General features: G+C 43.2%; 1 protein-coding gene across 4 annotated transcripts in view; it reads left to right on the forward strand.

Moving 5' to 3' along the window:
* The window catches only part of PLB1 (phospholipase B1), a 126,051-nt gene that overhangs the window by 41,804 nt on the left and 59,140 nt on the right, over positions 1-25,107 (forward strand). For 3 of the 4 annotated variants that reach the window (XM_083497168.1, XM_083497170.1, XM_083497169.1), the window contains 9 exons: positions 970-1,078; positions 5,539-5,590; positions 8,177-8,257; positions 10,308-10,373; positions 11,117-11,217; positions 13,133-13,214; positions 15,880-15,984; positions 22,385-22,480; positions 24,602-24,673. In XM_083497168.1, the coding sequence (XP_083353294.1) occupies positions 970-1,078; positions 5,539-5,590; positions 8,177-8,257; positions 10,308-10,373; positions 11,117-11,217; positions 13,133-13,214; positions 15,880-15,984; positions 22,385-22,480; positions 24,602-24,673 (764 nt within the window). The remainder of the gene's footprint in view (positions 1-969; positions 1,079-5,538; positions 5,591-8,176; positions 8,258-10,307; positions 10,374-11,116; positions 11,218-13,132; positions 13,215-15,879; positions 15,985-22,384; positions 22,481-24,601; positions 24,674-25,107) is intronic. The other variant, XM_083497171.1, reaches the window with a different exon arrangement.

The following is a 25,107-nucleotide window of genomic DNA, read 5'->3' on the forward strand; positions in this document are numbered from 1 at the left end:
CCAAGCAGTTACTTTAGTTGGGGGGGGGAGCACTTACAGAACAGAGTGAAAGGCAGGGGCAGCCCTCCTTCCCCTCCCTCCACAGTGGCCTTTTGCCGAATCTCATTGATGCTTTTGACAGTGGAGATCCAGATGCCTCTGGAAGCTAAAACAGGGTGCTATGATGACAGCCATCTCCCATTGTTTACCCCAACACCTGACGTTCATATTGCTTTCAAGCATATGATTTTATGTTAAGAACATAAGGGGAGACATAAAATTTAAAAGAACATAAAAAGAACATAAAAGGCCCCTCTAGTTCAGCATCCTGTTCTCACACCAGGTGCCTCTGGGAAGCTTGCAATGGGGCTTCAAACCATGTTCAGATGAATGTAGTTAGAAGCCTCCACAAGATCAATACTCCTGCATTAACTATCACTACTACTACTACTACTACTACTACTACTACTACTACTATCATTTATTAATACACTTTCCCATCTGATTGGGTATTAAATTTTTGGATGGTATAGAGACTTACAACCATGTTCGTCCAAACAAGCTTAGAATGGAAGTTCAGGGCAGTGCAAAAGAGACATTGAGGATGAAGTTTGTAGTTGTTGTTGTTGTTGTTATTATAGTCATCCATCCATCCATCCATCTATCCATCCATCCATCCATCCATCCATCCATCCATGAAACCTCATTCCTCCAACATGTTCCCTTCCCAACACATTGCTTGGATGTCTAAATTCATCCACAGAGGCACAGGTGTTCCATTTTGCTGTCGTGACTAATGGCTATGCTACGTATTTGTCTCATCCCTTTTATGACCATCTAAGGCCACCCTAAATTAATGCTGTCAGGTGAAAAGGTGTTGCCTTTTGTTTGCCTTGAACCAGCTGCCGACCATTATTAGAAAACAGAAATATCTATACTATTCATTCATCGTTTGGTACGCCTCCATGATATCTCACCTTTATTTTTCAGATATTCTTCGTGAGTTCAATCCTTCTCTGTTAGGCTATTCCAGTGGAAAAGGAAGCCAGAGCACATCTAATGCCTACCTGAACCAGGCTGTGGCAGGAGCCCGTGCAGAGTAAGACTAGATGTTGGGCATGTTTGTTTGTCTGTGCAGACCTGTCTGTTGCAGATGTGTTAAACCTTTTTAGCATTTCTCTGTAATGGTACTGTTGCAGAATCATAATTGGGAAGAAAAAAAGAAAATGCACTATCCTTTTATCCTGAGATGCTAAATCCTCTTTTGAGAGAAGTTGATCAGTGATTGAAAGAGCACTGTCTCCACATTCTGAGGCCTCATCCATCCTGTCATTTAATGTGGTACAGCTTCCTATACGTCCACTGATTCTCCATTGTCCATATGGTATTCTCCTACAAATTGCTCCTTTCTCACGTGTTTCCCTCCTTCAGTCCAGGTTTTCAGACACCAGGGAGAGGGTATGAGGAAATCCACATTGAGGGAGGGCAAAGTATGGGAAGGCAGTGATTTGGAGAATGTCATATGGACAACAGAGAAATGGGAAGCGGCACAAGAAGCTTACTATCCACATTAAACTGCCTTGAATCCCAACTTGGGAGAAAGGTGGGATATAAATACATCAAAGAAATAAAGAAAACAAAATGGCAGTGTGGGTGAACCCTCACTTCTCTACAAGTTGAGTCGAGTCTCTGATTATTTATCTCGTTCCTACTCCTGTCAAAAAAAGGAAAAGGTTTCAGCAAGGCTGTCCTCCTTGGTTATTGGGTGACTGGAGTAAGTGGAGCAAATAATCACACATCATTTAGGCACTTTCTCCAAGATGCTGGCAAAGGCTCTTTGACCACATCCCAACTCCAGTGTGAACAGAAACAGGAGCTCCATCAGAGAGTTCCCCCCTTCAGGACCTCAGCTGTGCATGAGACACTTGCAAATGGGAATGAGCAGCTGAAAAACTCTGGCTGAGTTTTCTGTTTCTGCTTTCTCACTGAAAGTTGCATCTTCAACAATGTTTGTTGAGTAGATATCCAACTGGAAATGAAAATGTGAGGTGTTTCTCTTAGAGCTGCAATGCTTAGCTGATTAATTGGTGAGAGCAACTGATGAGAACATTTTTTTATCCTCCCACCCAAAAAAAAACAGTTGCCCGGATTTAACCAGACAGCAGATTGTAAATCAAATCTTACATTCAACTCAAGTGCTTTAAAAAACAGCAACGGCAAGCATTTTGGTGGTACCCAATGGAGTGAATCTGCCCTCACGCCTTCCTAAATCTGTTGTGGGTCCCCCCCTAACCCCTCCGAGTTGATTTGGGGTGGGGCATGGGGGGAAAGGAGAGGAAGGGGAAGTTCTGTTGTGCAAATAGTGCATCTACTTTGTGGGATACCACTTATTTCCTCCTGCAGGACAACTGCAGTAACACACATGCGCATCATCAAAAAACAATGCTTTCCCCACTTTTGAACAATGATGTTTTCCTCATCTGCAGATTTAATAGATCAATATAAATGGGTTAGAAATCATTGGGAGTGTGTGATTTGTGGTGCAGCGGCAGCTCTGACTCATCCCCATATCAATTAGCCCTGTGTGAATGTGGCCCTTCATGTCAGAAGTGGACCTCCCCACTTCTGATAACGCCCCCCCCCCGTAGCCACTTGAACCTTCTGCACAGAGATGCTCTTTTTCTCACAGTTTAATATTATCTAGGGGTGGCAGCATTTGAACTAGCCCTAGGTTGATTTGTCTTGAGTGTTTCTAAATGTATGTACTCATGCACAGTTTGGTTTCTTTCTGACAAGGTGCTTGGCTCTTCTCTAGTGCTTCCATCCACAGAAAATAAGAGCCCCCTCTCACCTTGGAAAAACAGGGAATCCTTGTATGTCAGTCACAGTTTGTACCATACGCATTGATGCCACATAATAACAGTAATTTCACCGAGGTGATAGCACACAATAACAGAGTGCTGAGCTGATCACTCCAGCAGTTATCACCACCACTGTTGCTTTTTGAAAGTCATTATCTCTGCCGGCAGAATCCTTGCAGTTATCTGTTCCACTGGCACACAATATTATTCACGCATCAAGGGTTTAGCTCCCTCCCTCCATCCCTGTGAAGGGAGATTATTAAGTAACAAAGCTGTCTGTCCTGAACACTCCCTTCCCTTGACCTGCTTCATTGCAACCCTTCAGGATAGAATTGTAGAGTCGGAAGGGACTCCAAGGGTCCCACCTTCAATGCAGGAATCCAACCACCTTCAATGCAGGAATCTCAGCTAAAGCATCCAGTGCAACTTTGCACTGTGGCAAACATAGCAAAAACGGACAACTCGCTGCTGGGTTATCCATTACAAGGGCCAGCTCCAGGTTTGGGGGAGAGCCCTTGGTAAGATGGTACCCAAAGAAACCCACAAACAGATACTGCTGCAAGTGGCCCAGTGCTGCAGAAAGGACCCAATCCTCCTGTGAGTGGTTAAGCTTGATGCCCCCGGGCTGCCACTTTTCCTCCCTAGCAGCAGCAGGTCTGCAGCGGCTCCTTTCAGCTGTCCTGATGCATAGTGATCCTGGAGAAGAGGCAAGAATCCAAACAAGATGGTGGGAGGCAGGCCCAGGACCGTCTTGGCTGGCTGCGTGCCAGGCTGAGGTCAGGACCCTGGGACAAAATTCTTCATTTATTTCATAAAATTTAGGCACCACTTGATTGATTTTTTAATAATAATAATAATAATAATAATAATAATAATACACACATCAAAGTGGTTTACAAAAAGAATTAAATCACAGAATTATTGGTGGAAACAGTTAAAAGTTATTTGAAACATTCAAAAATAAAATAAAATCCGTGATAAACTAAAAGCAGATTAAAACACACACCATCATTCTGCATATCTGGGTGGATTTGTCTAAGCAAAAATGTTTAGATGTTTAACCCCCCCACAACATGCTGAGTATGCCACATGTTCAAAGATGACAAAACCGGATGCTAGTTTGAGAACCCGGCAAAACTGACTTGTACCACAGAGTTAGTGACCTGCATGCCTTCTTGAAACACAGCCAGAAGAAGCATTCCCTGTGTGCTGCTGCTACCACAGAACTGTTATTAAAAGAGGCATAGTAGTATCTCAGGATGCTACAAGCTTAGCTTAGCTGCTGCTCCCTCTAACAACCTGGAGGAAGGAGTTGGTAGAATGCTCATTAGATTTGCACATTACAGAAAACTAGGACTCCAAATACCACAGGGGATGGGATGAAAATTCAAAATGTCCTTGATAAATTGGAGCACTGGTTGTTTGCAAAATTATACATAAGATTTAACCTGCTTCTTTTTCCAAAAGTGTGATGTATTACAAATTAGGGAGAAATAACCAAATGCATAAATTTAAAATGGGCATGGTCAAAGTGGGATGGCTAGGACAGGAATCATTAAACATGATGTCCTCTAGGTATTGTTGATCTCCAGCTCCCATCAGGCTCAGCCAGCATGGCCAGTGGTGAGGATGATGGGAACTGTAACCCAACAACAGCGGGAAGGTCAAAGGTTAGCTACCCCTGGGTTAGCCTATAATGCTACCGAGAAGCATTGTGAGGCTATGCTGAATCGTGAGGGCAGATTCCCACATCTGAGCCAGTAACACAATGCATAGGGTCACATTTACTTTTTGCAGGCTCAGAACAGCTCGACATGGAGTGATATGCAAAAAGGCATGCAAAGCTCTGTGGGTTGTGTCAGCCACCCAGGACTGCCTCTGCACATAGCAATGGCTATTTTAGCTAGAGGTCAGTCACAGGTGTGGCTCATGCCAGTGTTGGCTGCAAAAATAAACTCTGAGTCATCAGTGCAGCACTGCTGTAAGTGAGGCAAAGGCCATTTTTGATAGCATGAACAGAAGTGTTGCATGCAAGCCACTGGATTTAATTGTGCCGTTAGATTACTGTTATCATCTCTCCCAGTTAGATGACAATAGCTGGGGATAATATTTCATGCCTACTGCTGATATCATGCAACCCTGAATTTATCCCGATAGAAGCTGATGCTTGGGTGAGAGATGTCTGTTTTCTGGTCCTGGCCCCAGGCCAGCGATCCACTTTTACATATGGCAGGGAATTGCATGCATGGATAGAGCTGCTATTCCATGGGCACATCCCACTGTGGGAATCCTACTGCACACAGAACAGCAGAGCACTTCCACGGCTCGGCATTCCTTGTGTGCCAACACATGTGGGATCATTCTCAGAAAGATTAGCATTGCACAAATCGGCAGGCCAGAGCTGTTGATGCGATCCTGCCTGTGCAAGGTGTCCAATATGCAGAAACGCGCACAGTAGTCATGACTTGTCTGCCCTCTGAGACTGGCTATTTGAACATTAAAGCAAGTTTAAACATGTTTTCAAAGTTCTTTGTGCACTGTCTGTTGAATGAAGTGGCTTTGGGGGGTGGGATTTATGGACACACGCCAGTACCATTTGAATTAGTTTTCCTGTTACCATATTCCTTGGAACGACACTCCCAATGGCTGTACTGATCACAAAATTCTAATCACTTGCCTTATGTTTTTTTATATTTAGAGGCCTCCTATCTCAAGCTAGAAAGCTAATAGACTTGATGAAGACTGATTCTGTGAGTTTCTGTTAATGCGAGCCTTTCTTTTCTTAATGGGTTGCATTATCTTACGCGATTTCGCAAGGGATGGGAAGGGGAGGTTAAGGTCTTAAGGATGGAATGAAGGGTTCACTTTTTAATCATATGGAAATGAAAAACACATAGAAATGGCTCACAAGGGATCCTTGACTAATTGTGTAATACGTTTTTCTTTTCTTTTCATTAAAAAAAAATTTGATTTGAATATAAATACCCAGAAAAACTGCAGATAAAAGCCATATTCATAGAAGAAGCTCCTATTCTCACACAAGAGGGAATGCTTTTTTATTTTTATTTTTTAAAAAACCTGTGGTGCCTGCTGTGATATATGCAGCCACCATCTAAAACTGGGATGGCAACCCTATGGTCTTCCAGACATGATTGAACTCAAACTCCCATCATCTCTATTCAGCGTGGCTGATGGTCAAGAATGATGGGAATTCTGGAGGGCCACAGAATCTCTATCCCTGATTTAAAAACATAGAAAATATTCTTCCCCGTCCCTTTAAAATTATTGTCTTTAATTTTTCCATAAAATTTTAGTCATGAAGATATGATGTATGAAGATATAATCCGGGAAGGGTTTGCTATTTCTCGTGCCTGCCTACCATGCATTGCTGCAGCAACACAACATCTTCCAAACAGAGTAGATTTTTTTTTTAAAAAAAAGGATGCAGATGCTGATGCAGTTCATTAATACTGCTAGTAGTTCTAAAAAGCCAGAAGATGCAGTGGCCAAGGTGTGGGCCGGCATGCAGGAATGAGAGAAGAGCTCTGACGGGCACGACTGATAGGAGTGCTGGTGGTTAGATTTCTGAACCCTTTTTGAATATGGATATTAGGATTTACATATCTGAATTAGCATGCTTTGGGCTGCTACGGTACTGCTTCAAGAGGGTGCCCAGAATGCCACTATTCTGCGGGAGAAATTCAGGAGCATACCAGAACTATAGTTTATTGCAGTGAATAAAGCACTCTGTTGCCCAAGCATGACAATTTTTTTAAAAACACACACAACAGAAAACAAAAAACAAAGGACTTTTTGCAGTTAGGAAAGTGACAGGGAAATGCCCTGAAGCATGTGGGATGAGCAAATGATTAACAGGAAGACACGTAAACACCCTGCAAGCAGTTCAGGCTGAATGCTCATTGTTGTATAACTGCCCCACAAAGAAATCAGAATGATTGCTAAATAAAAAGAAGACAGGACATAATCCAACTACCACCTAAGTGTTGTGTATGCAAATCAGTATAAATGCTTGATAAACAAGATGTCTGGTGGAGTCCCTAGTGGCTCAGCAGTACACATCAGGAAAAACAGTAAACCAACTATTAAAACAGATGGGATGCCAGATGCTTCAACATGTAACTATTTAACAAGACATATATACTTAGATTAGTTATATACCAGTTTAATCATTATAGTATCCTGCAAAGAACCCTGGGACAGTGGCGTAGCGTGGGTTGTCAGCACCCGGGGCAAGGCAAGTAATTTGCGCCCCCTAACCCGTGGATTTGCGCCCCCTAACCCGTGGATTTGCGCCCCCTAACCCTAACCCCCAGATGTTGCGCCCGGTGCGGCCGGGCCCCCCTGCACCCCCCACGCTACGCCACTGCCCTGGGAATTTTAGTTTTGTTCTGAAGCTTAGAATTCATACATCTCCTGGGAAAAGGGGAGTGCTGCTAAACCAATTATGTAAATATGTACTATATAGGACCCCTGGATGGTTAAGTCCAGTCAAAGGTGACTATGGGGTGCGGTGCTCATCTCACCATATGTGTTAAGTAACTCACAGAGTTGCCAGTTTGGGCTGCTCAAGAAGGACCAAGCATCACTGCGGTCCAGCGATGCAGCTGCCAGGTGTGTGCCTGCAAATCATTTGTGCATTTAATAAGATGCATGGGAAAAGTTAAAAGCAACCCATCAAACTCCCCTGAACCTTCTGAGGTTGCATTAAATCACTGCAGAGAAATTGGGCTGACAGATTTCTGTTTTCGTTCCAATGTTCTGTTTCTACAGTACAAGGTGCTGAAGCGTAACCAATGATGTCACTGCCCCAGGAGGTCAGCCTGGCGACTAGTAGCTCTCCAAAGGCCTTGCAACTGTGATCCTTTAGCTGGCAGCCCTGGAGATTGATCTTAAAACTTTATACATGCAGACAATATCCCTTGTTACTGAGCTGCAGCTCTTGGGCAGTGGTGTGCCTAGCATGCTTCTGCCCTAAGAGCATTTGTGCTTCTTAAAAATGGAGATCTGGAACCCAGTTTCTAATGTGACAGTATACAACTAGGTATGTAGGTGACACTATAGTAGCATTAGTGATTTGAAATAGGCCACTGCAAAGTGAACCTGTGATTTTTTTGTTTTGTTTTATATAACCATGTGGCGCATAAAGACCTAATTTAAGATTGCTGCCCTGGTTTCCTAGGTTCTGTAAAAGTCCAAAGGAATAAGCTGACTGTGCCCCTAAAAGAGCAATTTAATTAATCCTTTCTAGGCTGTTGACGCAAGTATTTTTCCTTCTTGCTTTTCATTATGTTTCATCTTCTTTGTCTTTAATGTAGAAAATAAATTTCCAAGAAGACTGGAAACTTGTAACACTTTTCATAGGAGGGAATGACTTGTGTGACCATTGCAAAGATCCTGTAAGTTTCCAAGACATTATTTTAAAAGTGTTTTTCTCTATTCATCCCATACAACACCCCGCAAGAATATCTTACTTGTTTATCTGAGTGCTCATCCATAAATATTCCTAAGTGGTAATGGTGCAGACACCCTGGGGATACATCTACACAGGATCTGTCCTTCACATTATTTAATATAATATTGGAATGACTCCATGTTATCTCTGTCCCGCTGAGTAATGTTCGGGTTTAGGTCCGGTCCTACTATTAGGCAGAGTGAGGCTATCACCTCAGGTGGCAGATGTTGAGGAGCAAGTGTTGGCAGCTCCTCTGGCAGCTCCTTCTGAGCTCCCCAGGCCTTTCTTCCTGTTGGAGGACAGAGCTGTGTTATGCCACATGGTTTGTATTGCACTTCTAAGAGCCTACTGTGTCAGGTTTGGTGGCAGACTCTGTTCAGTTACTAGTAATGAAATAAGATTGCCACTTGCTAGTCTACTCAGCTTCTGCCCAAACATTCCTGGTTTGCTTTCTCTGTGGGGCAGGTGAGAGCAACAAGCCATCTGAACTGGGATGGTTTCTCCGGAACAAATCACGATCACTAGCCAATGTGAAATCATATTTTGTTGCTGACTTGCCGATCACGATTTGTTAGGGAGAACAAAACACGATCAAGGTTTGGACACCATGACAACCCATAGCTTCATGGCTAACTGAAGAAGAGCAATTGGACACTGTGAGCTGGCTTGGCTTATCTTCATGTGATAGTGGAGTTAATGTCAGATGGGTTTAAGCATCTAGTCATGTCACCTTCTCTGTGGTGGGACCTAGAGGTCATTCAACCTGAAGATGATATCACACAAAAGCATATCTTTGAGAACTTTATTGTTGTGACCTCATCTTAAAGATAACTTTCTCTTGATAAAGTCAAAAGTTTAGATAACGGATATATAGATAATTTAATAATAGAACACTTATCATGCCATGGATAAAGCAAATCTGAAAATCTGCCACTTCCTCTAAGCCCTGCTGCAGTCCTTCAGATCAACCAAGAGCGGCAGGTTAGCATACCAGGTTAGCACAGGGAGAAAGAGGGTGGCTGTTCCACAGCTGTGAAACACTCGTCCCTTTTATGGGCACCACAACCTTTAGAAATATTGTCAAAATATTCAAGGCTGCAACTGTGGATGGCACCTTAAGAATAATCAGGTTATTTGCAGGTTACTTGCAAGCAGGTTATTTGCAACCTTATCAGGCAATTTACACGTGAAAGAGCTTCTAGAAGAAGAGGAGGAGTTTGGATTTGATATCCCACTTTATCACTACCTGAAGGAGTCTCAAAGCAGCTAACATTCTCCTTTCCCTTCCTCCCCCACAACAAACACTCTGTGAGGTGAGTGGGGCTGAGAGACTTCAGAAAAGTGTGACTGGCCCAAGGTCACCCAGCAACTGCATGTGGAGGAGTGGGGACGCGAACCCGGTTCCCCAGATTACGAGTCTACCGCTCTTAACCACTACATCACACTGGTTCTATGTGGACTTAGGGCTCCCAGTCTCTTCATGCAGCATCGACTTCCTCATTCACTTCTGTGGCCAAGGCAGCTCCATCATGCACATGTTCCGTTGTTCATACAATTGTTCATGCAATGTAAGTGGCAGAGTTAGCAAATGGAGCTCTGCGTGACTGTTTGCCATTACCAATCATTATCCACCTTTAGGACTGAGTGGATTGAAGTTTAGTTCTGAATGCCTACCTGGAACCCTAAATGTTTGCAATGCAACACAAGTGTTGCGCTGATGCACTGATAGCTTTGCCCCAAACAACCCCATGCTCAGTTTGCCGGTGCAGCAAATCTTACATCTGCTTCTCACGTGATGCTTTGTTCTTAAGTTCCTAATCTCAGAATTTCTTACTTATTATGTCAGTTTTAAAAGGTGTGCACTCTCGTATAAATCTCCCCTTAAAATATGAATGAATAATGAAGTTACTGGGAAAGAAATGAAGCAGGCTATGAGCAGGTCATTGTGCACACAACTCACTTCCACTCCCCCCTTTTTTTCTTTCATACTATAGGTACTTTATTCCGCTGAAAATTTTGTAAGCAATATACAGGCTGCTTTGGACATACTCCATAAAGAGGTATGAAAGGACACTTTGCCAGTGGGGCTGGTAGGGGGAAGTAATGAGATGTTGATTTACTGGAATAGGTTACTCTAGAACATGAAATTATTTTATTTATTTACTATGGGAATTCAAAACTGGAGGATTCTCAAGACCCCAGGAGCTGCCAAATTTGACTTTTGGGCTATATTTGGCTTGGGGGGGTCACACATTGTTAGAGAACTTACTTAAATGAGATTTTGCCACAGGCTGAATGATACGCAGGTGATTGTGCATTGTGAACACACCATTTAAACGATATTTCTCCATTGCAAGAGTGTGGTGTATCACACCTCAGTTTTATGCATCCAGGCACCCATCTAGTTCTTGGCAACACACAATAACATCAAACCACTGAAATGAAACTCTTCTCATTCTTGGTTTGGAAACTTCTCTCGGCAGGACCATTGTCTATGAATTGCATAGTACAGCCCCTTCCGTTACAGATAAGGACCTAGCTTTGACAATCTTCCTCCCTACGACTTCAGTGGCGCTTAAGCTTTTAAGGACTAACGTATCAAGGAAGAGCTCTTCAGCCTGAATTAGGGATCCCTGAATGATTGGGGGCAGGGGGTGGCAGCTGTCCTGCCAATAATTTCATCAGTTCAGTATGTACTGTGCAGACTGGGTCAGTGGACGATGAATATGTTATATTGATCACAAGGCCAAATGTACTAAGAAGCTGGTACTACCTATTGCATTTTGCACCTACCTTTTGGCAGGTTCCTCGTACATTTGTGAACCTGGTCTCCATCCTTCACATAACAACTCTGAGGAAATTGTATCAAGACAAGAGAGTTTACTGCCCGAGACTCCTCATGAGGTAGGGGATTGACTTCTCATTTTCCTACAGTTCAGGAAACCCTGCAATATATCTGATTGAGGGACCTATTTTCCACGTTCCATCCATGGGTGAACTGCATTACACATGTGTAAAAGAAAGTGCACCTGTTATCAACACTATTATTTTGCTTCTTGAGGCACTTTCAATTATTTTACCTCGTTTGGTTGGATGGTCATTGTCAACGTACTGTTGCTTAATATTTTATCTTATTTTAATGTTGTATTACGGATTTTAATTTTTTTATGTATGCCACACTGAAATCCATAAAACTGTGGTGTCTGTTTGTCTATCTGTCTGTTTATCTATAGGTGTGTGTTCTATATTCTAGAGTTACTGGCAGTCATGGAATTACAACTATAGATATATAGACACACACACACACACACACACACAGATATAAAATATTATCTTGACTTCCAGATATAAAGAACTGTGCCCATCAGTTTACAACCTAGATTACTGTTCATAATGAATAGCAACCACTGTAGAGAGAAAGTAGTTAGTGCCAAATACAGTTCTACAGCTCAGAGTGTTTGAGAAACATGTGAAATTTTATTGCCTTGCAAATTGAAATGCATTGCAATGGCAGTGAAGCTAGTATCCACCAAGAAGGAGTCTGCATAAATCACTGTGTGCTTGGCTTGAAGCCAGCCTGATTACTCTTCTTGCCTTCCTAACCCCTGCATTCCTGCACATAATGAATCAGGGCATTCGGGAAGGATAGAAAAGGTCACAGATATCTTCAGATAATCGTTTTTCTAAGGGATCAGAGGAACTCATCTTTAATCTCTTAGGCTCTCGTCCCAGTCCTTGTCTAGTTATTAGAATCTTGCGATAAGCCTGTGCTTGCAGCAAATGACATTTGTTAAAGAGAAGCTGTAAAGGAAACACACAAAGGCAGTACACACAGATTGCATCCAGCGTTTCTGAAACAAGGAAATGCCCTGCATTCATCAAAAGGGAATGCTGATTGCACTCCAGTATGAAAGTTGCAGAAGAAGAGACAGGGGAGATCAGTGTTTAGTGTTTGTGGAGAGACAAATAAATGCCCTGATTGACTTAAACTATAATTCCTTTTTATATGATCAAAAGCCCAGGTAGGCTGAAGTGGTGGAAAGTGTGTGGGTTCACTGCCTCCCATGGGCGTAGCCAGGATTTTTGTGTGGGGGGGTGACCTTTGGGGGGGGCATAACCTCAGTTAGCTATGTATTTATTTTTTATTGATTTAGGGGGAGCAGCTGCCCCTCCCTGGCCCTCCTTGGCGATGCCCGTTCCTCCAACCCTACTCTCAGCCTCCGTGTGTTGATCAGCACTGTGTCCACATACATGGCATATGTGTACACAGAGCCAACACATGGAGATCAGGAACAGCAACAAGCAGCACAATCCTGTTCCCACTCTATATGTTCAGGCTTTGTGGACCTTACCATTTGGAAAGGACTATAGTTGTTTGGAAATCTGCAAGTCTGAAGCAAGTTCAGGGATGAATTTTCTAAAATGAGAAGTTCTGCTGCTCGAGTTTTCCTGGACATAACGCCTTCTGACCTAGAATCACAGAATTGTGGAGTTGGAAGGGTCATGTAATCCAACCCCCTGCAGTGCAGGAATCTCAGCTAAAGCATCCATGATAGATGGTCATTCAACCTCTGTTTCAAAACCTCCAAGGAAAGAGTCCACAGCTTCCCCAGACATACCATTCCACTGTCAAACAGCTCTTACTGTCAAAAAGTTTTTCCTGATGTTTAGTTGGACTCTCCTTTTTTGTAACTTGAAGCCATTGGTTCGATTCCTACCCTCCAGAGCCGGGGGAAACAAGCTTGCTCCATCTTCCTTTAAGATGTTTAGGGGATGCGTTACTGTTTGAAGAGCCATGTACCATTTCCCTCCTTTCTAGATCTCTGTGTACCTGTGTTTTGAACCCCAGTGATAACTCTACTGAAATTGAGACGCTGGAGTTGTTTAACAAAAGGTATCAGGTAAGGAAACTTAATAATCTCCCCTTTCATCACATTTAGAAACAGGTTGCCAGACCCAACTCCTCAAGTAATAGTTGCAAGCAAGCATCAAATAGATGAAACTTTCATAATGGGTTACCTCTTACGCACACTTCATTCTTACCTCATGGCCACAGCATTTTCCGCCCCCCCGTCACTGTCCAGGCAATTGGTAGCGACATCAGTGACAGTATGGAGGACAGGGGCGGGTAACACCAACTGCTCCTGCCCCATAGGCAATGGTAGTGCAAATACTCAAACTTGGGCCAATCGTTGTTGCTTTACCTACTCTGTATAACCTTTTTGACAGCAGGTAATATAGAAAAATCTAAGGGAGGTAGAAGAGCAGCAGCAGGTAAATGACCTTCATAAAGTTCTGCTAGGTGGAAGTTTGTGAGTTCTGAATTATTTATCCATGCAGTGACATTTGCTGAATAAATTTATACCTGAATTTTATGTCGCATTCTTCCCCCCCCTTCTTTTTCAGTGGAAACTAGATGAGGCATGCTTGCCTGGCCAATTTTAATATTTTAAAAATGTCACTTTTCCTTTCCTCACCTCACTTTAGTGTTTCCCTGCAGTACTGGGCATGTATTCACAGAGGTTTGTGGTAGCAACTGAGGGAAGTTGGTTACTTGGCAATGAATGAGACTTGTCAGTTGCACTACAACAGAAAACAGCAGCAGCAAGACATAAGAAAGGATCTAGCATTTAATGTCTTGCGTCAGTTTCCACTGACCATGTGGAATCGTAACTAAGGCCTATAGAATATTGACCATGTTGATATATTTCAGCAGGATCCTTCTCCATTTTTGGTTTGTAAGCTTTTCTGGGTTGACACTTTCCTCAGTTACTGACCCCATAGTCTCTGCTGAGCATCTGTCCCTGATGTGCCACATGTTCCTTCCAATCAACCTCTGCTGGAGAAAGGAAGTCTATTGCCTCTTTATCAGGTGTGATCAGATCTTTCACGACTCAACAGAACTAACTTTAGAAGGTTAATCCAACATATTTAGTCACAAGCCATGTTCTAACACCATCTTATTGCCCTATTTTGCCATGTTTTTCTTGGTGCTTACCGCAGTCTTCCTAAGCCTTAAGCCTAGGATGCCCAGAATACAAAATCTCTGGTATAATATTGAAAAGAATTATATGTCACCTTCTCTACTAAATACTGCGGAAAGGACAAATAGACTTGAAAAGACAGAGGAGCTGCTGTGTGCTCAAATAAGTATTAGGTGACCTGGTTAGAGGCAAATGAAGATTAAGAAAAGGATTCAGGAAGGACATGTGTTTGGGGGCTTTGAAATGTGGTTTAGTAGGACAGTGAACAAAGGCAGCGTGGAGGGAGGGAGGAAGGGGAGCTGCAAGAGAATAGAAAATGGATTGGAACAGTCTGGAATTAAGAAAAAGGAATCTTTTTTACCAAGGATTTCAATAGGAGAACTCTGATACCATAAGAGAGAGCTGCTATAGTGCAGCAGCTGAGAGTGTGAACTGTGAGCCTGAGGAAATCTGTATAGGAAATCTGTAATTAGATCTTCCACCTTGGTTATTAGCTAAAAGTCACCTATGGTGGGCTGGCTCCCGCCCCCCCAGAGCATCCACATCCCTTCTCTCTCTCTCTCTCCCTCTCTCTCTCTCTCTCTCTCTCTCTCTGTCTTTCTGCTGCTCTTGGGAGGGGGACTATTGTAATATGCTGTACCTGGGATTGCCCTTGAAGATGGTCCAGAAGCCACAGCTAGTGCAGAATTCCACCCTGGTTTTCCACCCCCTACCCTGCAACAGTCAGCCAACATTCCTTGACCACTGTCTAGAGATTTTTCTTTGGGGTGGGAGTATCTTTCTGCAAAGACTGGCATCTCCCTAAGTCTGAAGAACTGAGTTCACTAGCAAAGTATATATACACTAAGAGTTCCCCATCCCCATAGCCTAGACAATGTGCTTGCACCCTGCTTTGGCTATATCTCATTTTTAAAGCCGTGTCTTTGTCACACACTGGTCTGTGTATTAGGCTTACATCTCAATAAGGCCCTGAGTGATGGTAGGAGCTAGTTCTACTGCCTTCTGTGATGTTCCTCCCTGTTGCTCTGCATCTAAAAAGAAGCCAGGCACAGCTTTGGGGAGAATAAACAAGCAAGCTGTTATGTACTGAGTTGAATAGGATCCAAAATGCAGCAGTCTGATTGGTCCTAGATCAATAGGATTCAGAATGCAGCAGTCTTATTGGTCCTAGAACAATAGGATTCAGAATGCAGCAGTCTGATTGGTCCACAGGAGAATCCTGGAATTAGCCAATCACGTGGGGCCCATTGTGTAAATAATGTATATAAAGCAGTCATTCTGAGGGAACTTCCATTCCTCCTCACCACTATGAGCTGAATAAAGAGCATGAAATCCACTCTTGACTCTGAGTATATTTCACAAGCACTGCTCAGAGAGGCTCAGAAGGAGGCTCTCTCCAATGGTGGTTTTAGCAGCTGCCAGAATGTTGGCTGCTGTAGCCACCCAGAGTTTTATCACCACATGGAGGCTCAGTGCACTAAACCTTTTCTCTACCCAGTATTTCTTCATTGAGGTTTCTGGCTTTCATTTCTGGTTTAGCAGCCCTACTGTGGTGCAATAACTGTGGCTTTTGCTTTGCTAGGAGGGAATTCATGGCTTAGTCGAGAGTGGAAGGTATGACGCGAAGGAAGATTTCACAGTGGTTGTGCAACCGTTTTTTGAAGAAGTGAGAATGCCGGAGACTCCGGTAAAGTACAAAATTGCATGTATACATGTGCTTTGCTTTAAACTGTTAATTTACTGTCCACGTTCCCAACATTTATAGCTCATTTAAATAGGAATAAGTTGTCATGGTACATATTTCCACATGACTACATGTCATAGGAACCTTTCGCCACATAACATTGGTCTGTGAACAGCTTGTATTCACACTAACTTGGTGAATTTGCACGCACACACACACACACACACACACTCCTGTGTGAAATGGGGAGGGGTTTGGACAAGACCAAGTTAATGGTCTCAGGATGCCTGCAAATGTTTCCCGACAGAGGCACATCCTTTGTTGATGAAAGTACTGGATGGCCCAATAAAACTGTTTTGGAGGAGATGATTCACTCTGATTTCCCACTCTAGTCAGAGCAAGGGAGCCAGCTAGCTAGGTGTGAGTAAAGAACAGTGGACTGCCATTTGAGTAAAAAACTAAGAAAGGATCAGAGACAAAACAGAGACAGAAAGCTGAATTCAGAGCCATAAGCTAATAGCATTTTCAGAATAAAAATAATAATAATAAATTCTTCCAGTAGCACCCTAAAGACCAACTAAGTTAGTTCTTGGTATGAGCTTTCGTGTGCATGCACACTTCTTCAGATACGAAGAAGTATCTGAAGTATCTGAAGTATCTGATGGTATCTGAAGAAGTGTGCATGCACACGAAAGCTCATACCAAGAACTAACTTAGTTGGTCTTTAAGGTGCTACTGGAAGAAATTTTTTTTATTTTGACTATGGCAGACCAACACGGCTACCTATCTGTAACTGGAGCATTTTCAGGTACCTGCTGCCTCTCTCTGCCCATTGGATGTGGAAACTTTGGCTTTCCATTGCAGTATTAAGCTGCTTTCTTCCAAAGGAAAAACAAACAAACCTGGATAAGTGCTGCACTGCTAGAACTTATCTGGAAAATGGAGTGAGGGTAACGATATATTCCTGGATATGGGCAATCATTGTTCTTGTCACACATATTGCCTCCAGTCTCAGATGCTGCGATGGAATAATAATAATAATAATAATATTTATACCCTGCCCATCTGGCTGGGTTTCCCCAGCCACTCTGGGTGGCTTTCAACAGAATATTAAAATACAATGATTCAGCAAATATTAAAAGCTATATAGTACAGTGGTACCTTGGGTTACAAACACTTCAGGTTACAGACTCCGCTAACCCAGAAGTAGTACCTCAGGTTAAGAACTTTGCCCCAGGATGAGAACAGAAATCCCACGGCAGTGGCACGGCGGCAGTGGGAGGCCCCATTAGCTAAAGCGGTACCTCAGGTTAAGAATGGTTTCAGGTTAAGCACGGACCTCCGGAACGAATTAAGTTCATAACCAGAGGTACCAGTGTATATAGAGAACAGCAGTGGGATGATGCAGATATTATTCAAACTATAATCCATGTGAATGGCCACTGGGCTTCTCTAAGCTTTACACAGAATTATGTCACAGACCATGTCACTGTCGCGTATTCCACGCGGCGTTTTCAGCAAAGCACTAAGAGTTCCAGGTTTTTCAGTGCAGTCCTTTTTAATGTGAGCTATATACAGGCATTACAAAAGAAACAGTCCATACAGAGTACTTACAAACGAATACTCTCCACCACAGCACCACCACACTACAGCACAACCACCACACCCCCCTGTTAAACAGGCTTTCCTTTTTAAAACAGGTGATAGCCAATTACACTAATCACACTCCTGCTGAGTCACTCTGACCCAGCAGAGTATTGCATCATCCTGTTGAAGCCTGCAGACTTATCCAGTATCCTGCGAATCCCAACACTCCTCCTTAAGTCAAAGGCTTGAGACCCAATAATTCTCTTAAGTCTCGAAATTTAGGAGCATCCAAACATTTTGTATACAAATCTGCCACATTACATTTTGTGTTACAGTGCTGTACCTTTAATACATTTCTTTCCAAAGCATTTTTCACATTTCCGTATCTTATCGCTATATGTTTACTCTTGCTTTTAAAGTTCTGTTGGTTAGCAAGCTGTTGTGCAGCCATGTTGTCACTTAGCACAGTGATTGGCATTTCAGAAGGTATTCCAAGCTCTTTTGTTAGGCAAGCAAACCACTCTATTTGTGATACACATTCGCTTATGGCTGAGTACTCTGCTTCACAAGTACTTGTGGCAACAAATGTTTGTTTCTGGGATTTCCACTGAACCAGGGCATTTCCAATATATATGGCATAGCCAGTAGTAGACTTTCCATTTTCTCTGTCCCCCCAGCTGGCATCAGCGTATGCATACACTTGCTGATCATGTCCTGTATCCAGCACCAGTTTGTAATCTTTTGTGCCTTTCAGATACCTTAGGATTCTTTTAAGTGCTACCCAATCTCTCTGAGCCGGGTCTGCACTTCTTTGGCTTAACATGTGCACTGCCAATGTTATGTCGGGTCTTGTCCAACAACTTAAATATAACAGAGAACCCAACAGAGAATGAAACGCTGTTGCATTCTCACATTTTTGCCCTTCTGGTTCATTTTTGTACTGGGTAGTTATGGGAGTGTCAACCTCATTTGCCCTCTCCATTCCATATGTCTTCAGTAACTTTTCGATTTTTTCCTTCTGATTCAGAGAGTAAACACCCTCTTCATTTCTCTGAACCTCTACTCCTAAGTAATTCTTAATCTCTCCCAAATACTTCAGTTTGTATTTGTTACCTAGGCTGTTTATAAACCAAGACACTTGCTTTTGTGCAGTTGTTAATAGACAGATATCATCAACATACAAAAGTAAATAACAAACACTTCCTTGCACCATTGCTGAATATAAACAGGAATCAGCCAGGCTTTGTTTGAATCCCATCTTTTTCAAAGTTGTGTCTATGCATTCATGCCATAGACGTGCACTTTGGTGCAACCCGTATAGTGCCCTTTGCAGTTTTAACACCATACTGTCTTTTTCTAGCTCATAACCTGGTATTTGCTGTAAATATACCTCGGCGTCAATAGGAGCATTTAAATATGCTGAGGCAACATCAAAATGATTAACTTTTAACCCTCTCAGACTTGCCATTGCTAAAACTGATTTTACTGTTTCAGCCTTTGCTGTAGGGGCAAACACTTCATCATAATGTATCATTTTCCTCTGTGTAAAGCCCCGTGCAACCAACCTGGCTTTCCTCTGACAACTTCCATCAGCCAGCTTTTTCACTTTAAAAACCCACTTACAGCTTATGGGCTTTTTACCTTTAGGCAATTCTGTAGGTACAAACACATTGTTGTTTAGCAGAGAGTTATACTCTGCCTGCATTGCCTTTAACCACGCCTCTTTCTCTAGAGTAGGTAACTCTTGCACTTCTTCAAAGTTTTCTGGCTCAGTTACACAAACCTGGTTTATGGTGGCTGGGAACCCATAACGGTCTGGAGGTTGACCTTTATTACTTCTTGCAGACCTCCTTGGTTCATTAATCTCACCCCCTGGGCTACTTTCAGGACTGCTTTTGGGGTGGATTGACTCTGCAGATCTACCTCCTCCTGTCCCTGTTGCACTTTCTTCTCTCCCCTGATCCATGCTAGCAGCTGGAGAAAAATGCTCAACCTTTACTTCCTCCCTTTCAGTTTCTCTGGGAGAGCTGCCAATTCTTAGCTTTGTTTCAGCTGCCTTATCAGGTATGCTCGGCAGTAAAACTTTTTCTGGCAGCAGGTTTGCATGTATCTTGGGCCAATTTCTTTGCTCATTAAAGCTGGCTGATCTACTATAACTCAAAAGGTTTTTATCATCTTCAAACCTGTAGGCTTTCGTACCACTTTCATACCCAAGAAATAGCAACTGCTGTGCCCTTTTCCCACCTTTTCTTCGGTTTTTCACAGGTATGTCAACCCATGCCTTTGTCCCAAATATTCTTAAATGTTGCAAACTGGGACTTTTGTTATAGAGAATTTTATAGGGTATGTCATCTAGTACCCTTGACCACAAGCGATTCCCAATATAATTCGCGGTCTTAATACTTTCAGCCCAGTACTTAATTGGAAGATTTGCATCTGCTAACAATGCTTTCATTTGTGTCTGCAAGACACCTCCCCTACGCTCTGCTACTCCGTTCTCCTGAGGCGTGGCCACATTGGTAAGCCTATGTTTAATCCCTTGGGAACGCAACCAGTTTCTTAGGGAGCTTGCCATAAACTCCCCTCCCCTGTCTGATTGAATAGAGGACACCTTTTCACCAAGTTGCCTTTCTACCCTTCTTACCCAGAACTTCAAAGTTTGGGCAACGTCAGACTTTTGCTTTAATGGATAAACCCAGCCAAATCTAGAAAAATCATCGACTAGGATCAAACAATACTTGTTGTGGGAGACACTAGGTGGAAAAGGACCAGTTACATCAGCATGAATCAACTCCAGTGGTTTTTTGGTTTCTCTCTGGCTTGCTCTTGCTACTGGGCAAGCCCTGCTTTTAACCTCCTTGCAGATATTGCAGTCTAAGTAATTATCACAACTTTTTATGTTTTTCATCCCCCCACACAACTCCAATGTTTTGTTTAGCACCTTATAGCTAGCATGAGCCAGACGCCTGTGCAGGAGATGAATACACATATCATGGGTTGGGACATTTTGCACATTTGCAACCTTAGATTCACACTGCAGTACATACATATTAGTTCTAAGGCTAGCATTTGCCAACACTGCCCCATTTTGCTTTATCTGGCACTGATCTCCCACAAAATTTACTTCAAAGCCTGCTTTTGCCAAATCAGGAATGCTCAGGAGATTGTTTTGCAAACTAGGCACACACAACACATTCCTGAATGTGTGTCCCAGCTGTGGGAACACAACCTCCCCCTCACAAACCACATTAGCTTTCTGGCCCGTAGCAAGACTTACATGTTTTTTGTTTGAAGCCCTAGCATCAGTTAGCAATCCTTTTCTTTTACAAAAGGTTTGAGAAGCTCCACTGTCCAGAACCCACAGCTCCTCATTTTCTTGACCATCTGCAGACACCCAAGCAGTAGACTCACTCTGCTGCCACTTGTGCTTCCGCTGTTTTTGTTGTTTTCTCGGGCAGTCCCGCAGCAGATGTCCACTGGACTTGCAGCAAAAACACCTTTTTACTTTGTTGACCACCGGCTGGTCTGCAGCAGCTCCTCCTGGCTGTTTCTCCGGCTCCTGACACCTCTGCTCTTCCCGGCTGTTGTTCCCTCTGGGATGCTCCAACAGCTGGGCTGAGGTCATCTTTCGCTCTGCACGTCTGTCCTCCTCTGCATACAACCGTCCGGTCACGTATTCCAGAGTCAGCTTATCAGTCTCTACAGACTCGAGGGAGTTGACCGGCATATCATAGCTGTCATCAAGGGAACTCAGGACTATAAAGACTTTGTCCTCTTCCCCCACAGGCCTCCCTCTTAAGGCTAGCTCCTGGAAACAGCCTGTTAGGAATTTTAGGTGGTTTACCAGGGAGTCCCCCGGTTTCTTCCGACACCGGTACAGTCTCCTGGTCAGTGTTATCAGTGAGCCAGCTGTCTCTCGCACATGGACAGCCTTGAGCGCATTCCACGCCTCACTTGCCGTCACCTTATCAGCTACGTAGACTAGCTGGCTGTCGTCCACTCCAAGGATGATCGTAGCCAAAGCTTTCTCATCCTTTTCAAGCTGGGCCTCTGCTAGTGCCAGCTTTTCATCGTCGTCCTCATCCTCCTCAGGGGGCTGCGGTGTAGTTTCCACCACCTTCCACAGGCCCTCACGCTTGAGGAAGTGTTGCATGCGAACCGACCAGGTGCTGTAGTTCGTGGCCGTCAGCTTCTCCAGCAACACACCAGTTCTGGACTGCTCCATCCCTGCAGCTCACCTCCAGCACCCACGGCTAAATAACTGCCACCTGTACTCTTGCGCAGCGGGAGCGTGCTGGGCCCATAACCCTGTCGCGTATTCCACGCGGCGTTTTCAGCAAAGCACTAAGAGTTCCAGGTTTTTCAGTGCAGTCCTTTTTAATGTGAGCTATATACAGGCATTACAAAAGAAACAGTCCATACAGAGTACTTACAAACGAATACTCTCCACCACAGCACCACCACACTACAGCACAACCACCACACCCCCCTGTTAAACAGGCTTTCCTTTTTAAAACAGGTGATAGCCAATTACACTAATCACACTCCTGCTGAGTCACTCTGACCCAGCAGAGTATTGCATCATCCTGTTGAAGCCTGCAGACTTATCCAGTATCCTGCGAATCCCAACAGTCACTTGCATATATTTGCCATTTGGTCCCACTGTTTATTTTCTTCATTCATCATGGGCTCTGATCACCGAAAGCTTAACCCACCACAAATGTTAGTCTTTAAGGTACTACAAGGCTCTTCATTTCCCCCACCTTCCTGTCACCTTCTGAAAGCCCCATCATAAAGTGGTTGTCTCTTTCTTTAGGAAGGGTTGCCCGATTCCTCCTATTTTGCCCCAGACTGCTTCCACTTCAGCCAGAAGGGTCATTCCCAAGGTGCTCGGGCTCTGTGGAATAACATGGTAAGAAAAATCTCTCTCAGTGCAATCATCAGACCTCTAAAATCTTCCAGTGTGTGTGATTTGCACCAAAAGAAGACTCCCAAGAATTGCATCATCTTGGCTGAACTTCAATGATTTTAAAAAAATATTTATTAAGTTTCCATTTTATCAAATTTAAACAAATCCTTATTATACTCATTACATATTTGTCTCATGGTTTCCATAATTCATTATTACTTCATAGCATTTATACATTTTCCCATTTACATTTCATTCCTTCCGTTAATCACAAATTTTTAAATAACTATAAAAAGGTACAAATCTTTAACACTGCAAGTTTTCTTACAACAACCCTACTAGTGTTGTTAATTGTTTACAATTGTCCTTCAAATATTGTGCTGAACTTCAATGATGCTCCTGGCAGATTAGGGCTAATTGAATGGTTCTCTGTGGTAGATGTTTTTACATCACACATATTTTAAAAATTACTCACGGGAACTAGCTCTGTAAACTCCTGAAATGCGCTTAAAGAAGCTGATTGGATTGGGGCTAGAGCAGCGGTTCTCAAACTGTGTTCTCTGAGCCATATTTTCAGAATAATTTTTTTATTGCACAACATCACTTTTTTATTGGAAAGAAATACATTGGAAAACACAACTAGGGTTGTCCTCCATATCACTTGAGGCTCCTGCTCTCATTTTGAAAGGACATTTATCCATATTCTGCAAAAAAAAAAAAAATTCTACACTGCACTGAAATGTTTAAATGTGTCTTTGGTTGTCCTGGAATCTTCTTGTCACATTTGCCATCCTCTCCTGCCATGCCAGTGTGACACTCCACACCACTGGGAGAGAATATCTATAGGCAAAAATCTTGCAAATATGGCATTGGTTCTACCACTTGTATTCACTCCATTACTTCTAAACCAAAAGATCAGGTTTGCTTGAGTTTTTATTTCCTCATTCTCGACCGTAGTCCAGTTACACATTCCCAAAGAGAACCAAGTTACCGTATTTTTCGCTCTATAAGACGCACCTAGTTTTTAGAGGAGGAATACAAGAAAAAAAATATTCTGATGTTGAAGAGGAAGGAGGAGGAAAGATCAGGCTAAGGCATGACAAGAGGCGCTGCGCAGCTCTCCCTCTTGCTGTTCTGGCTTCAGTGATAGCTGTGCAGCCTGCATTCGCCCCATAAGACGCACACACATTTCCCCTTACTTTTTAGGAGGGAAAAGGTGCATCTTATAGAGCGAAAAATACGGTACTTCATAATAATCCAAATGCATGTGGGGAAAAGGTGCTATTCTCACCTGGCAGAGAAGCAGACACCTAGGCCTCATCCGTACTATACATTGAAAGCAGCATTATACCACTTTAAACAGCCATGGCTTCCCCCAAAGAAACCTGGGAACTTTATTTTTTGTTAAGGCTGCCAAGAGTTGTTAGGAGACCCTTGTTGCCCTCACAGAGCAATAATTCTCAGGACGGTTTAACAGCCAATCAACCTTCCTTCCTTCCTTCCTTCCTTCCTTCCTTCCTTCCTTCCTTCCTTCCTTCCTTCCTTCATCATTTTATTTGTATGCTGCCTTTCCATAGTTAAAACCATTCTCAAGGCAGCTTACAACTTGGAGGGGGCAAATTACATACCGTAACTGCAAGGAACTCTGAAAATTGTAACTCTGTGAAGGTAGGGGGTCTCCTCATATCTTTCAGCACCTGTGACAAACTACATCTCCGAGGATTCTTTGTGGGGGGCAGTAAGCTGCAGGAGTTTAATGTGGTATAATACTGCTTGAAATATATGGTGTAGGTGGGGCCTTAGAAACAAATCCGCTCTATGACTATAAATGTGATGAATTTGATGAACGAGCAAACTGACCTGCAGGAGACATGGCCTGTGTGTGTGTGTTGACTCTTTGCCAAAGTCCTGTCTATTGCATTCTTCTCTCCCTTGTAATTTGCATCTTTTGATTTGCAGGATCAAATGGTGTTTTAGTTCAGAAGTCAATGTAACGATGAATCTGCAATTATGCATCGGCTTCTTCCTTCCCCCGAAGGTTATGCAGCTTATAGTGACTGACTCCCCCCTCCCTGCCTGTTTTATTCCTCATCCCATGCTGACTCTTCTTCTTCTTTGATACAGCTAGAACCCCTTGGGGAGAAGTCAAAACTGCAAGCGCTTGAAATGATGATAACCCTCAAATGTCCAGATCAGGTAAAGCGAATCTTCTCAGGAATATTTAACAGCGTTGCTCTTATTAACTAGCTGATGCCCAGCATGATTGGATAGGTGTGTTTTTCCTTCCTTGCTCGCTCTGTCTGTTGAAGAGACAAACTAGCATCGCCGCCATCTTGTTTCTACTCTGGGGCCTATGAACTGCAGAAATTCACAAAGTGGGAAGGAAGCACACCAGGCAGCTAGTTCTCTGGTGGAGCACATGCAGCAGTGGCTTAATTCACACAAACAGTAGGATGCTGTCACAAACTGATGAAGTTGGGAAGGGGACATTCTAGTTTTGATGGAGGAAGAGCATTTGCTGTTTTCCAGACAGGTCTGAATAGCAGAGGTTGGTCCATTTTTGAGGGTGCACTGCCCCACCAACCTCAGCCTAGCCTCAGCCAATCCCCACCTTCCTGCCTTCTTATGTA

Source organism: Podarcis liolepis (genome assembly GCF_965112155.1).
Source record: "Podarcis liolepis genome assembly, chromosome: 3".
In the NCBI taxonomy this organism is placed as follows: Eukaryota; Metazoa; Chordata; class Lepidosauria; order Squamata; family Lacertidae; genus Podarcis; species Podarcis liolepis.